Source organism: Perognathus longimembris, chromosome 2, assembly GCF_023159225.1.
Source record: "Perognathus longimembris pacificus isolate PPM17 chromosome 2, ASM2315922v1, whole genome shotgun sequence".
NCBI classification, from domain to species: domain Eukaryota; kingdom Metazoa; phylum Chordata; class Mammalia; order Rodentia; family Heteromyidae; genus Perognathus; species Perognathus longimembris.
This window is the reverse complement of record NC_063162.1, coordinates 64,322,562-64,338,928: the sequence shown is the minus strand read 5'-3', so window position 1 is coordinate 64,338,928 and position 16,367 is coordinate 64,322,562. Positions and strand designations below refer to the sequence as shown.

The 16,367-nt window shown below is 45.3% G+C and overlaps 1 protein-coding gene across 2 annotated transcripts; it reads left to right on the top strand.

Annotated features, from left to right (window-relative positions):
- The first annotated feature begins 1,296 nt into the window (after positions 1-1,296).
- On the top strand, positions 1,297-3,423 carry Mrps24 (mitochondrial ribosomal protein S24). 2 transcript variants are annotated; one of them, XM_048339297.1, is made up of 5 exons: positions 1,297-1,385; positions 1,459-1,527; positions 1,634-1,745; positions 1,984-2,052; positions 2,882-3,423. In XM_048339297.1, exons 1-5 carry the CDS (start codon positions 1,347-1,349, stop codon positions 3,163-3,165), a joined length of 573 nt encoding a protein of 190 aa, XP_048195254.1. In that variant the 5' UTR covers positions 1,297-1,346; the 3' UTR covers positions 3,166-3,423. The 2 variants fall into 2 exon arrangements, with proteins under 2 accessions (XP_048195254.1, XP_048195256.1); XM_048339299.1 differs by lacking the exon at positions 1,984-2,052.
- Positions 3,424-16,367: the final 12,944 nt, after the last annotated feature.

Sequence of the window (16,367 nt, the reverse complement as noted above, 5' to 3'; positions counted from 1 at the left end):
TTACCAACCAAACTGTCAAGCAAATACTTCTTAGATGTTATCCAGCCAAACAACCAATCAGGGACCCCTGACTACTTCGCCCCTTTACAGCAGGAAGTAGCTCCAGAAGAAACAACCTCCACTCATATTTCTGGCCTGGTACCACTCCCTAGTTATTACCAAACAACAAATGGGGGAATGTTAGCATTTCCCCCACCTCAGGTCCTCAGCTCCTCCTATTAGCCCCCAGATCTACCCATACCTAAACTCTCTGCCCTAGAGCTATAATGGGCCACTCCTACTCACCATTCAGACCTACCAACTTCCCCTTTTGCCCTAGAGCTATATAAGCTACCATAATAAACCTCCTTATAAACCTCCTGTCTGTGACTATCTTTGCATGGTCCTCTGGTATGGCTGGGGCATATTCTTTCATGCTGCACTGAGTTCTCATAGGATATCCAGGGTTTTTATTTTTCTCTCGGACATTATTAATTACAGGATACCACTTTTGCCTCTCTGGTTTGAGTATTACAGGCTCTGCAATATTCGCATACATTTCTTTGCTACTTAAAATTTTTCCTTTCCCAGATGCCAGGCTCAGTATGTCATTCCTCCCCATTAACTTAAAAAAGTTTGTTCTTTTCTTTTTTTTTTTTTCTTTTTGGCCAGTCCTGGGGGTTGGACTCAGGGCCTGAGCACTGTCCCTGGCTTCTTTTTGCTCAAGGCTAGCACTCTGCCACTTGAGCCACAGCGCCCCTTCCGGCCATTTTCTGTATATGTGGTGCTGGGGAATCGAACCCAGGGCCTCATGTATACGAGGCAAGCACTCTTGCCACTAGGCCATATCCCCAGCCCTCTTCTTTCTTTTTTTAAAGACAGGGTAGCACCCTAATCTGTGATACCAAAGGGGGAAAGTGAAACAACACAAAATCCTAAAATTAAAACAACAAAACAAAACCTAGCTCTGTTCCCTAGGGTGCCTAACGCCCCCATCTGGCTGGGGTTCCTGCGGACTTCCTGTTTCCCCCCATTGTTCAGGATTCCACCGGAATCCTAGCAGGAGCTCTGGGAGTTTGAAACCCAGCTTCTGCATCCTGTTTGACAAGGAGACAAGCAACTGCAGCAGAGCCCGCCCGTCCCTAGTCCCGGTCCCCGAGGCCGTTCCTCATCCCCATCCCCCCTCGCCCGCCCCCCGCCCCCCGCCCCCGCCGAGGTCCGACTTGGTCTCCCTCGAAATCCCCTCTCGCGTGTTGTGCAGTGGTACATCCCAGGCCCCACCCCCGCGCGCGGTCCAACTTGGTATGGACTGAGGCTTCCCCCCCCCATGCTGTGCAGTGGTATCTACCGCGCTCTGCTGGGGCAAGATGGCGGCGTCCTCCTTTTTGCAGCGTGTGGGGCGGCAGGTGAGTGGGCCACACAGAGGCCTGCAGGGTTAGCCTGGGTTCGGGGTCTCCTCCTCACGCCCTTTTTCCACAGGTGCTGCTCCGGAGTAGGAAGCTGCCTTGCGCCTGGAGCGCCTTGCACACCACCACAGTCTGCGCCAAGGTGATGCAGGGGCCGCGGGACGAATGGGAGGGGAGGGGGACACGTGCGGCGGGGGGCCGGGGGCAGCGTGGGGGGCGAGGCCCAGTGACCTTCCCTTTGCTCTTAGAACCGAGCAGCGCGAGTTCGTGTGGGCAAGGGAGACAAGCCGGTGACATATGAGGAGGCGCACGCACCGCACTACATCGCCCATCGCAAGGGCTGGCTTTCCCTGCACACAGGTGAGGACCCTTGGTCGCGAAGGACCTCGGACTGATTGTCACGCAGCCAGAATGAACACAAGTCGTGATCCTTAGGATAGAATAAGAAATCTGTTCAGCTCAAAGAAGTAGGGAAACAAGCATGTGTATGTCAGGATGTTGAAATGAATTTTCAGATGAATGCAAACCCTCTTTTTTCATGGGGGACCAGGGACTTATTGGAGTCTTCACTGAAAATAAATTATTTGCCTATGTGCAGACAGAATTTTGTTTTGCTGTTGGTCATCTGTAACCTACTGGAATATAAAATTGCTCAGAGGCAATGAGGGTAGTGAATGCCCCATAAAATCCTTTGTGGAAAAGTGCCTTGAATCAGGCAAGTCACCGTGAATAATTCCACCAAAGCATTCTACAAGTATGTGTGTCAGTGTTTGTTTGTCGTTACTGGGGCCTGGTGCTGCTCCTGTCCTTTTTAGTACAAAGCTAGGGAGCTACCACTTAAGTCACAGCTTCACTTGCAGTTTTTTTTGGTGGTTCATTAGAAGTAAATTTCACAGACCTTCCTTCCTGCCCCAGGTGGCTTTGAGACAGAATCCTCAGATCTCAGCCTCCAGAATAGATTACAGGCATGAGCCCCCTATGCCTGGCTTTAGGGAACTTATTTAAAATACATGGTTTGACTCCCAGCTTCACTAAATAATGCACATGTTCATCCATGCAGCTTCAGGTTCTCTCAGCCTGTCACTTCATGTTCTTATTTTGAGTTCCTGGGTGCCAAGTAGATTCTACACATCCTGCAGGGACTTCAGGCATCAAGGGTTCAACAACACACTGAAATGGTGGAAGCTATGGCCCTGATTCATGAGAAATTTATGCCCCTAATTTCAAAGGTAGCTGTCTCATCTGACTGGGGATGGCTTGTGCTTTTGTAAGACAACCAAGAAAGACTGAAAGGGATTAGTTGTTGTGTGACTTCCATTTTTTTCCCTGTAGGACGGGCTTAGTAATTAATGAGACATTGTACTTCAGACTTCTATTAGTAAAAGGAAAGGGAAGATGCTTGGGACAAGAGATAGGTTGAGGGCCCCACTCCTCTTGTATGTCTTGGAAACCCGCCAGACAACAAGAATTGACTCTGTGTGGTCCCATCTCTTCAGGTAACCTGGATGGGGAGGACCATGCTGCAGAGCGAACAGTGGAAGATGTTTTCCTTCGTAAGTTCATGCTGGGTACCTTCCCAGGGTGCCTGGCCAACCAGATAGTCCTGAAGCGACGGGCCAATCAAGTGGAGATCTGTGCTCTGGTCCTGAGGCAGCTGCCAGCACACAAGTTCTACTTCCTCATAGGCTACACTGAGACTCTGCTGTCTCACTTTTACAAATGTCCTGTGCGACTCCACCTCCAAACTGTGTCCTCAAAGGTGGTATATAAGTACATCTAGAAAAATGTCCTTTCTTGCACCAGGCTGTAGCCTACAAAGGTCAGAAATGTGTGGGAAAGGGATGAAGTAGACAAGAGGAAATACATGTTCTCAAGATGGAGCTGCTGTGTTTTGTCTCTTTGTCTTTACCCTTCTGATGAGGGCTGGTAGGGAAGTTGCAAAATTGTCTGAAGTTAGTTTATGGCTACAGTTCAGTGAGGATCTCAGGCAGTCACTCTACCATTTATGTACATGAAGCTCTTAGTTTTCTCTCAAAATGAAAAGATTCATTTTGGGTGGTAATAATGATGATTAAAATTATTATTTATTTTTTGCTCTACTGGGATTTGGACTCAGGACCTTGTGCTTGCCTGCCAAGGGCTTTACCACTCAGCCATAACTTCTAGCTATTTTTTATGCTGGTTATTTTTGAGATAGCATCTTCCTACTTGGGTGTGCTCCTGAGCCGTGATCTGCCTATTTTAGGCCTCTGTCTTAAGTAGGATAATAGGCATGAGCCACTGATACTAGCAGATAATTTATATGTAATGTACCTGTGTGTTATATGTAGTATTACACATTATATGATATGTACATTATAATATGTGTAGTATTGTATACGCACATTTTAAGGAGTTTAGGGCTGGTGGTCTAGCTCAGTGATAAGAACATGCTTAAGGGCTGTTTTTATTGTTGCCAGTCCTGGAGCTTGAACTCAGGGACTGGGTCCTGTCCTTGAGCTTTTTTTTTTATTTGCCACAGCTCCACTTCTTGCTTTTTGATGTTTAATTGGAGATGAGTCTTTTCTGACCAGGCTGATATAAAACTGCGATTCTCAGATCTCAGTCTACTGACTGGCTAGGATTACAGCTGTTGTGGGCCACTTGACACTAGGCCAAGGGCTGGGTTTTATATTCAGCATTGCAAAAATCTGTCATTTTGGGATACATAGTGCAAACTCATAGTTTCAATTTGCTTTTCTTTTATGAAGGAATATCTAGCATCCTATGTGCACTTATTTGCCTTTTTGCATCTTTGATGACATATATGCAGAACTATCTCCATATTTTGTTGTTGGTGCTAGGGTTTGACTTTTTTTGGGTCTTTCCTTTTTTGGTACTGGGGATTGAATCCAGGACATTGTACTTGCTAGGCAAGTGCTTTGCCACTGAGCTATGTCCCAGCCCCGGTGCTAGTGTTTGAACTGGAGGCCTTGCACTGTCACTCTTGGCTGTCACTCTTTCACTTGAGTCACACTGGCTTTTTTTTTTCCCTCTAGTCCTGCCTGGGCTTGAACTCTGAGCCTTGATCCTCTCTGTGCTCAAGGCTAGCACTCTACCACTTGAGCCACAGCACCACTTCTGGGTTTTTGAGTAGTTTATTGGAGGCAAGAGTCTAATGGAGGACAGCTAGAACTGGCTTCAAGCTGTGATCCTCAGATCTCAACTTCCTGAGCACACTTGCTTTCTGCTGGTTGTTTTAGAGATGGAGCCTTGTGACCTTCTCTACCTGGACTAACTTTTAACTTTGGTTCTTGGAATCTCAGTCTACTGAGTAGTTAGTGCCACCAGTCCTGTCTGTACCTGTTTTTAATTGAATTTCCCTCATCAATTACGTTGTCTTTTCTTCTTCTCTTCCCTAGCTCAGTCTGTCTGGTTTTGCTGTATTTTGAATGTGAGTATTGTATGTGTGTGTGTGTGTGTGTGTGTGTGTGTGTACTGGTCCTGGAGCTTGAACTCAAGGCCTTGGTCCTGTCCCTGAACTTTTTTTGTCCAAGGCTAGCTCTACTATTTGAGCCACAGTGCCACTTCTGGTTTTCTGGTGGTTAATAGATAAGAGTCTCATGGACTCTCCTGTCTGGGCTGGCTTTGAACCCCAGTCCTCAGATTTCAGCCTCCTGAGTAGGATTGCAGTCTTGAGCTACCAGCACCCAGCTGGCAGTATAATTTCAATGGTACATAAAATATCTTTTAAAAACATTAACATCTGGGCTGGGAATATGGCCTAGTGGTAGAGTGCTTGCCTCGTATTCATGAAGCCCTGGGTTTGATTCCCCAGCACCACATATATAGAAAATGGCCAGAAGTGGCGCTGTGGCTCAAGTGGTAGAGTGCTAGTCTTGAGCAAAAAGAAGTCAGGAACAGTGCTCAGGCCCTGAGTCCACGGCCTAGGACTGGCAAAAATAAATGAATAAAATAAAAAACATTAACATCCTACAATCATGAGATATGTTAACTATCTCAAGCTTTTATATATATCATAAGATGGAAAGAAATCACCCAGCTGGGCACGGGTGTTTCATACTTGTAATACTAACTACTTAGGAGTCAGAACTAAGGATCATCATTTGAAGCCAGCCCAGGCAGGAAAGTCCATGAGACGTACCTCTAGTTATTCACCAAAAACCTGTAAGTGGAGCCATGGGTCAAGTGGCAGAGTGCTAATCTTCAGCAAAAGAGCTCAGGGACAGTACCCAGGGCCTGAGTTTAAGCCTAGGGTTGGTACACAGAAAAAAAGTCACCCCAATTTTCCCCCTACACTTTATTTAAATACATTAGAATTTGTTAAGACATATACATATTAATCTGATAACTTGTGTGTCCTGTTTTTTTTTTTTTTTTCCTAATTAGAAATCTTTGTGCTTCATTCCAACTTTTTTTTTTCCATTGTGGGGCTTTAACTCAGGGCCTGGGCATAGTCCCTGAGCCTCTTTGTGCTCAAGGATAGTGCTCTACCACTAGAGCCACAATGTCATTTCCTGCTTTTGAGTAGTTAATTGGAGGTAAGAGTCTCATGGGGATTTTTCTACCCAAACTGGCTTTGAATCTCCAATCTCACATTTCAGCCTCCTGAGTAGCTAGGATTACAGGCATGAGCCACCAGCGTCCTGCATTCCAACTTTTTATGTTAACTGATATATTTCCTTATTTCTAGATCTGTTGTGTTAATATGTATTTTTCTTGGGAATCACCCATCACAAGGAGAATACTGTAAATAATAAACATGCCTTGGTATGAATCAGTTTTATGGGGCATTAACTAGAGCATTCACCTGTGCCAAACTGTTTCTTGCCCTGGAAAAGGGTTATTTAGAGGGTACTTCATTCCCTTGTTGTTGCCATATTGCCAAGGCTGGTCTTGAACTCTTGAGGCTCAAACCATCTGGCCTCTGGCTCCCAAGTGGTGGTTGCTGTAGGTGAAGCCACTGTGCCTGGCCCTCTGAAGGCAGGCCTAGATGCAGCAGGAGGGAGGCAGGACAGCAGCTCCATAAAGTAGGCTGGTACATAATGGTGACCTCAGGCTTTTCAGAGTGTGGTGTTGGAGGAGCCTTGTCTGAGTGCCTTTAGGCTCTGACCTATCTCTTCCTGGTCTCGGTGAAGAGAGCCTTCTACCAGAATGTGCCCTCTCCAGTGGCATGCTTCCAGCCCCTCTACAGTGTATACAATGGGAATTTCCAGGTGTGTGCAGGGCACTGCAGGGGTCTGTGGCAAATGTGGCACAGACATGTGTCCAGGGCAAGGTGTGGGCTTCAGTCAAGGTGGGTGAAGCATGGCGGCCTTGTCAGTGCTAGTTATTGTGTGCACATATGTATATGTGCACATGTATACCAATTTAAGTGTGTGCATATATATGTGTACATGCGTATAGATGAGTATATAAGTTTATGCCATCTTAAATGTGTACCTATATATGCATATGTGTATACACATGTATGTGCATACATACATGTATATGTGTATGGATAAGAGTATCTAAGGAACTTATGGTATCTCAGCTGAGTTTTTCATTGGTGGTTTATTTTGTCTGTGTCTCTGTGTGGGTCCAGGGGTTTGGATTCAAGGCTTGGTCACTAGCCTTGACCTTTTCTTGCTCAAGGCCAGCACTGTATCACTTGGGCCACAACTCCACTTTCTGCTTTATTGTGGTTAATTGGAGATAAGAGTCTCATGGATTTTCCTTCATTGTCTGGCTTCAAACCATGATTCTTAGGTCTCAGGCTCCTGAGTAGCTAGGATTATAAGCATGAGCCACCAAGACTCGGCCATTAGTGATTTTTTGGATCCCTGGTTCCATTCTTCCTTTTTTTTTTTTTTTTTTTTCCCAGTCCTGGGGCTTGGACTCAGGGCCTGAGCACTGTCCCTGGTTTCTTTTTGCTCAAGGCTAGCACTCTGCCACTTAAGCCACAGCGCCACTCTGGCCATTTTCTATATATGTGGTGCTGGGGAATTGAATCCAGGGCCTCATGTGTATGAGACAAGTACTCTTGCCACTAGGCCATATTCTCAGCAGGCCTGAGGGTTTGAGCACTGACTCTGGGTTCTTTTTGCTCAAGGCTAGTACTCTACCACTTGAGCCATAGTGCCTCTTCCTGTTTTTCTGTTTATGTGATGCTGAGGAATCCAACCCAGGGTTTCATGCATGCAAGGCAAGCACTCAACTGCTAAGCCCTATTCCCAGCCCCTCTTCCTAATTTTTACTTATTTTTCTCTTAATTATTAAATATGTGCACATCAGGGTGTACTGTGATATTTAATGTATTTTGATCATATTCACGGCCTCAATTGTTTTCTTATTTGTTCTTTTTTTTCCCCACATTGTAAGATGTGTTTTTCTACATGAATTTCCACCCCCTCTGGATGATACCAGGGTTATAAACTCAGGGCCTCATGCTTGCTCTGGTCTGCTTGCCTGGCTGATGCTATACCACTTGAGCCACCCTTCTGGCCCAGCTGTTTGTTCTGTATTTTGGAGGTGGAATCTTGTGAACTTTTCTGCCTGGCTTTGCTTTTCCAGATCTAAGCCTAGAGCTGCTTGACCTTTGCAAAAGAAAGGAGTGATGAAGGCCAGAATAAAATTCCAGAGATAGAGAAATTTAATGTAAATTAAGGAGTTAAATGGGTATGCAGTAAATATCAGTCACACCTAGAACCAAGAATTGAACCAAGGGCTGGGGGGGGATATGGCCTAGTGGCAAGAGTGCCTGCCTCATATACATGAGGCCCTGGGTTCGATTCCCCAGCACCACATATACAGAAAATGGCCAGAAGTGGTGCTGTGGCTCAAGTGGCAGAGTGCTAGCCTTGAACAAAAAAGAAGCCAGGGACAGTGCTCAGGCCCTGAGTCCAGCCCCAGGACTGGCAAACAAAAACAAAAACAAAAACAAAGAATTGAACCAAGAATGACTTGCTTAAATGATGTATTGTTTTGTTTACTGGAATTATAATTGCTACCTGGCAATTCTGCTTTTCTATGTCTGTTTGCTTGCTTTGCCTAATTTGCCTGATCATCTGTGTGTGGTACATGTGATTTTTGCCTCTAAAAACTCTGCCCTATTGAAGCCCAGTGCTGTACTTCACCATCCCAATGGTGAGGAACAGACGCTGTGTGCCGCTAAATAAAGACTCAGCCTGATTGACTGTGCTGGTGACTTTATTGTCATGGGTTCGAGTCCCTCTGGGGTGGCTGGTATACCAGATTGTGGGTTTGAGTCTTACCTGGGTATCCAGAATACTACAAGCCCACTCCAAAGTTGGCCTTTGGCCTTTCCTATGTCCAGCAGAGCTCAGATACTCAGCAAAGGGCTACCTGAGGAAGCTGGCCATTGTTAGAAGTGTGAACTGCTGGAGAATTTGCAGGGCATTTTGTTCTCTCCTATTCTAGGCTGTCCTGGAAGTTCCAGAACTCTGATATATCCATGTTCACTTTGAGAAAAGTGGGCTAAAGCCCCTGGAACTGACTGTTGGTGGGACTGGGCTTCCTGAGAAGACTTACTTACACAAGGCTCATGATGGAGCAGGAGAGCCCTCATCAATCCTCAGTCCTGTGGGGATGGTTCCCTACCCTTAGCATCCTGACGCCATCCTCTTTCCTCCCTTTCTCTATTCTGGTTTTGTCCCAGGCCTTTCTGATAAGAAGGGTATGGATACCAGGCTATTCTATGCTCCTCCCTTTAAAGGTTCAGCCTGGGCTCTGTGGACACAGGCCAGATGCTATGACCTCTTCATGCACCTTCCTGAGCCACATTCCCAACTGAATTTACAAGGGATATCTTGGCTGTTCCAAAGCATAGATGACCAAACTCTGGGAGCCTGCTGACCCAGCATCAGCAGGATGGAGGCTCACCAGTGTCAGAAAGTTCTACCTTTTGCTTCTTTCCCTAATTTTCCCACTGATCCAGGGAGGTTGCCACATGAGGCCTGGATGGTCAGCCTGAAGTGATCATATAATGTGCTGGCCTGGTGACATGCCTGCTAGCCTGAGGACACGCCTGCTGGCCTGGGGACATACCTGCTGGCCATGGGACATGCCTGCCATCCTGGAGATATGCTCCTTGGTCTGAACACATGCCAGCCAGTCTGGGGACACCACTACCAGCTTGAGGACAGCTCTGACTGCCTGGGGACATGTCAGCTGAGACAACCCTGCCATCCTGGGGACAGACCTTCTGTGGGATAATGATTCTCTGATCTGTGGTGGACTCAGCCTCAGCACTAATTTTCTGAAGCCTTATTAGCAAATTAAAGGGCCAATGGGGGCACACTTCCATTAAGGAATTTCCTGTGTTTGATGGCCAAAAGAAACCATTTGGTCATGAGACATTCCTCCCCTGATTAGAGAGTTCCTGGGGAGACTTGTTTACCCAGCTGCTTTGGGAAGGGTCTTCACAGTATGTGAGGAATCCTAGTGCTAAGATAGTTAACATACAGGATACAGTAGCTAGGGGATAATTGTAACTTTGCCTTGATCCTTTGTTGTAGTGGTAAATACAGCCATGCTTTGATATGTACATCTTTCTGTTTGAACTCTACTCTTGAAGTTGTAAACTGATGTCTTTTTTTTTTTTTTTTTTTTTTTGGCCAGTCCTGGGGCTTGGACTCAGGGCCTGAGCACTGTCCCTGGCTTCTTTTTGCTCAAGGCTAGCACTCTGCCACTTGAGCCACAGCGCCACTTCTGGCCATTTTCTGTATATGTGGTGCTGGGGAATTGAACCCAGGGCCTCATGTATACGAGGCAAGCCCTCTTGCCACTAGGCCATATCCCCAGCCCCGTAAACTGATGTCTTATGACCCTTTTCCTAAAACAGTACATAAGCTCTGGACCCCTGAAATGAAGTGTGCATTGGTTCATTCACCTTTGCATCCCCTGTGTCCTGATTTTCATCATTTCAGTTCCTGGGTCCAAGCCCCCTCCAGAGGGCGCAACAACCTTCTGTGTTGGTTACAGGCCTGCCCTCTTGGAGACACACCTGTTGGCCTGGGGACATGCCTGGCAGCCTGGGAAAACATGTGCTATGCAGGCCTTGGGACATGTCTGCCTCCCTGAAAATGCCTGCCAGCCTGGGGACACGCTTGCTGGCCTGGTGGCTGGCGACAGGCCTGCCAGACTGGGGACATACGTGCATTTCTGGGGACATGCCTGCCTGCCTGGGGACTTGTGTGCTGGCCTGGGGACAAGCCTCCTGGCCTGGGGACATGATTGCCTGCCTAGGGACACACATGTGTGCCTGGGGACACATGTGGCTGCCTGGGGATTTGTATGCAAGCCTGGGGAGAGACCTGCCTTCCTGGGGACAGGCCTGCTGGCCTTGGGATAGGGCTGCTGGCCTGTGGACACATGTGTGTTCCTGTGAAATGGGGAACTTTCCCAGTAACAGAACTTCCCCTAATTAGTAAAACAATTCTATTTCATGATCATTTGTATTTCTGCATAGAAGTCCCTATCAGCTGGGAAAGCTCATGCTAAGGCTGTTAATGTTAATCTGAATGAACAAAATAGAGAGTTGGTGGAAACTTCTGTAAAGGAAACCTTATCTGCTATGCAACCTTTAACTCTAGCCTGCCTGAAGTCGGTCCTTGCTATGAGCTGGCAGCTCTACAAATGAAGATATCACCTTCACAGTGACCAATGGCTTGCAGCTGCACATGCTGGTCAAAGGCAGGATATGAACATACCTCTTGTTTGCTAAGATAAGACTAATTGCAAATTTTAGCTTCTGTAAATATGCTTACTTGCAAATTTCCCATGTGAACAACTTGTAGTTTTTCCTTTATAAGCCCCCTGTAACTTGGGATCAGTGCAGCTCACTCCAAAGTTAAGTGATCAGTGCTGCTCACTCCCGAGTTGAGTTAGCCCCAGCCAGTCAATTTGAATCTTGGTAGTGTTTTTTTTTTTTGGAGGGGGAGGGGCGGTTGTCAGTTGGACATACCTGCTGGCCTGGCAACACGCATGCCTGCATGGGAACATGCCTGCCGGCCTGGAGACAAGTGTGTCTGCCTTATGATATGTCTGCTGGCCTGAGGACACTGGTGCCTGCTTGGGAACACGTCTTCCCACTGAGGATAGGTGTACCAGCCTGGGGACACACCTGCTGGCCAGGTTCCTGAGGGGCACTGGAACAAGCGAGTGACTTTTCAGAGCTGAGAAAATGTGTGATATGAACAAAAGAATGTGAGTCCTTATGGCCTAACCACATGGACTTTCATGCTTGTTGTAATAGTCCAAGTTTCCTTTTTTGCATCTCATCTGTATTGTTCTGATCTGTTTGTCCAGCATACTTGTATTACTTATGAAACATAAAATATAAACAAACCATTAAGAATGAGGAAAAAGCTGGTGGGCAGGGCGCTACATGTGTGCCTGAGCTGCTTGGGAGATTGAGGCTGAAGAAGGTTAAGTTTGATAACTAGACCTATCTCAAACAATGTTAAAAGAAGAAAAAAGTCCAAACTTGTCATTATCATGTTGTATTGGAAAACAGTAAAGCTGCTTGAATTGTATTGCCAGTATCTCAGTTGTGTTCCTCTTAGGGCATTTAAACTGGACCTCTTCCAGGGTGAAGAGTTGGAGTCCCACCACCTCTTCCTTCCTGTATCAGAGCCTTTGTGTACCAACCTACTCTCTACAGACTCCAACTAGTTCTGGTGCACATAAGGCAGTTACTTCCATTATTTATCTTTTCCTCATTTTTAAGGATATAAATTTTAGAAAGGGCTCAGTACTTTGGGGTCAGTGTTTAGGGATGAGCATGGACCTTCAGCGACCCTCTGCTCTGGTTGATGTGTATGGTAGTCCCATCATCCAGCTGAACACTCTGGCTGCTCCCCCTCTTGTCTCTCACAGAGAGATCAGTTTCTCTTCTCTGCCTTTATTCCCCCACCTTCCGAGCCATCCTTTGCAACCATCCTGAACCTTTTCTGAGACCTGGCCATCTGCTTAACCAGGTATACTCACCCTGTTTTCAACTGATGGAATCTTCAGCTGCCAGCTAAAGTCTTCTAGCTTGAGCCTTGTAAAAGGAAGAGTGCTTTACAACTACCATTAAAATATTTTTTGAAAAATTTAACTTGCACATAAATTTACTTTAAGGAATTTAGTTTACTATTTCAATGATTATGTACAATGTGGATGATCAAGTCAAGGCAACTGGCACTTCTACCACCTCAAGTATTAATTGTTTCATTTCACTGGAAATATTAAAAATCCTCTCTTAGCTATTTTAAAATATACCTTTACTGTGCTATAGAATGTAAGAAGCTATTGTACCTAACAATGTCTTTTGCTCACTAATAATCATTCCTCACCCTCCACCCTATCCAGAACCCTTGAAAATAGCATTGCCATATGGACAGTAAGCATTCAACACATGAGCCTGTGTAGGACATTTCTTATTTGAACCACAATGTTAGTGAACTAGGCACAATAAATAAAGTTATTTCTCTCAAAAGGAGTGTAGAGTTTTCAGCTTAATGGAGGTAATTAAAACATATAACATGCTAATGATTTGTACTATAGAAGCTAAAAAGATGCTGGGATCCCTTCTTTAATGGAAGTCTTGAGTCTATAGAAAGGGTTAGGGGTTAGGATAGTCCATATATACAAAAAATATACTCAAAGGCATAGCTGAGAAATTCAATACTCAGAGGTAATAGAAATCACAAACCTGCCTTCCTTATACCAAGGATCTAAATGGTGAAAGGTAAGGAAATGGTGCTGGCAGTGTGGATGGTTAAAATTGGAACTTTGGATTCAATTCTGTATTCATAGAATAACTGTGGAGAGTTATTCATAAGAGTTGTTTTCCAACTTCCCAGAGCTAATCTCTGTATTATGCTACAGCCATTCTCAGCACCTGAACACTTCCATTAACTTGGTAAAAGTCATTGCACAACTTCCATGAGTTAATCCCTGTAACAAGCTACAGCTGTTCTCAGAACCTGAACACTCCCGTTAACCTCATAAGAGTTGTTTCCCAAGTCTCCAGAGTGGATCCCTTTAACAAGCTACAACTGTTCTCAATCAGCAGGTGGACACTTCCATTAAAACTTAAAAGTTGTGGGCTGGGAAGACAGCCTAGTGGCAAGTGTGCTTGCCTCATGTACATGAAGCCCAGGGTTCGATTCTGGTCAAGAGACATGAAAAAGTGCTCTACAACACTGGCCATAAAAGAAATGCAAATCAAAACAACATTGAGATTCCATCTCACCCTAGTAAGAATGTCCTTTATCAAGAAAACTAACAATAATAAATGTTGGAGGGGATGTGGCCAAAAGGGAAACCTACTTCATTGTTGGTGGGAATGTAAACTGGTTCAGCCATGCTGGAAAGCAGTGTGGAGCTTCCTAAGGAGGCCAAACATAGAGCTCCCTTAGACCCAGCAGCCCCACTTTTGGGCACCTATCCAAAAGACCACAATCAAGGACACACTAAAGCCACCAGCACAACAATGTTCATCGCAGCACAATTTGTCATAGCTAAAATATTGAACCAACCCAGATGCCCCTCAGTAGACAAATGGATCAGGAAAATGTGGTACATACACACAATGGAATTTTATGCCTCTATCAGAATGAATGACATTGCCCCATTCATAAGGAAATGGAAGAACTTGAAAAAAATTATCCTAAATGAAGTGAGCCAGACCCAAAAAAACATGAACTCTATGGTCTTCTTCACAGGGAATAATTAGCACAGGTTTAGGCTAGTCACAGCAGAGGATCACAAGAGCCTAATAGCTATGCCCTTATGAACGCATAAGATGATGCTAAGTGAAATGAACTCCATGTTATGGAAACGACTGTTATATCACTGTTGTAATCACTTTCAACATGCCATGTGAAACCAGAGCTTCTATTGTTGATGATCCTCTTGTATCCCCTTCCTGTGGTTGTACCTGCACTATCACTGTATCTCATCTGTGATACTGTATATACTGGTATTAGAACTAGGAAAGTGAAAGGGAATATCAAAATCGAGAGACAAAGGATAAAAAGACAAATGACTCCAAAAGCAATACTTGCAAAACTTGGTGTAAACCAACTGAACAACTCATGGGGGGAGAGGGAAAGGGGAGGGGGAGGGGGAAATAAGGGAGGAGGTAACAAACAGTATGAGAAATGTACCCAAGGCCTAACATATGAAACTGTAACCTCTCTGTATATCACTTTGACAATAAAGAAAAAAATAAATTAATAAAACAACAAAAAACTTAAGAGTTGTTTCCGAAGTCCTCTGAACTAATCACTTTAACAAGCTACAGCTGTTCTCAGTCAGTACCCTGACACTCCCGTTAACAACATAAGAGTTGTTTACCTAGTTCCTTGAGCCAATCCCTTTAATAAGCTACAGCTGTTCTCAGTACCCAGATATTCCTGTTAACCACATGGGAGTTGTTTTCCAACTTCCTGGAGTTAATTTCTTTAACATGCTACAGCCATTCTCAGTCAGCGCCTGAACACTTCCATTAACCTGGTAAGAGTGGTTGCACAACTTCCCAGAGCTAATCTTTGTAACAAGCCACAGCTGTTCTCAATTAGCATTCTGACCCTCCACTTATCAACATAAGAGTTGTTTCCCAACTTCCTGAAGCTAAACCCTTTTACCACCTACAGATTTTCTCAATCAGCACCCTGACAGTCCAGTTAACAACTTAAGAGTTGTTTGCCGAGGTCCTGGAGCTATTCCCTTTAACCAGATACAGCTGTTCTAAATCAGCACCTGGACACTCCTTGTAACAACTAAGATTTGTTTCCCTACTTCCCAGAACTAATCCCTTTAACAAGCTACAGCTGTTCTCAATAAGCATCTGGACACTCCTGTTAACCTCGTAAGAGATGTTTCCCAAGTCCCCCAATCTAATCCCTTTAACCAGCTACAGCTGTTCTCAATCAGCTGCTGGACACTCCCATTAACAACTTAAGAGGTTTTTTCCCCCCAACTTCCTGGAGCTAATCCTTTTAACAGGCTACAGCCAGGGCTGGGACTATGGCCTACTGGTAAAGTGCTTGCCTTGTATATATGAATCCCTGGGTTCAATTCCTCAGCAGCACATATATAGAAAAAAGCCAGAAGTGGTGCTGTGGCTCAAGTGGTAGAATGCTAGCCTTGCGCAAAGAGAAGCCAGGGACAGTGATCAAACCCTGAGTTCAAGCCCCAGGACTGGCAAAAACCAAACCAAAACAAAAAACAAGCTACAGCTGTTCTCAGTCAGCACCAGGACACTCCCAGTAACTGCATAAGAGTTGTTTCCCAACTTCCCGGAGCTAATCCCCTTAACAAGCTACTACCGTTCTCATTCAGCACTCAGACACTCCTGTGATCCTCATAAGAGCTGTTTCCCAAGTCCCTGGAGCTAATCCCATTAGCATGCATCTACAGATGTTCTCATTAATCACCTGGACACTCCGGTTAACAACATAAGAATTGTTTCCAAAGTTTCCAGAACTAATCCCTTTAACAAGCTACAGTTATTGTCAATCAGCTCCCTGACACTCCCGTTATTGACATACTGAGGTGCCAGACTTTGAAGTCAGGCCCCACCACGTGAACCCCATTATAGAATCGAACCCTGAGCCAATCAGATTTGTACTTGTGTTCTAATCTTGCTTGCACAGCTGATTGTTGTAACCTTGTTATTTGCCTTTATAAGCCCTGTGTAATCACAGCTCGGGGCTCTGTCCTAACCTCCGCTGTGTCGGTGGGTAGGACGAGGCCCGAGTTGGCAGCTCGCTTAAATAAAGCCTTGCCTTGCTTTTGCATTTCGGAGTGTCTGAATCTCGGTGGTCTTCTTGGGGGTGGTCTTGCGACTTGGTACAACATTTGGGGTTTCGTCCGGGATAGCCCCAGAGACCCCGAGATCCCAGACTCCGAAGGTAAGAAAACAGTGCTGTTCATTTATCTTGTCCTGTAATTTGTCTGTTTTGCTTTTGCTTATACTTGTAGGGCACG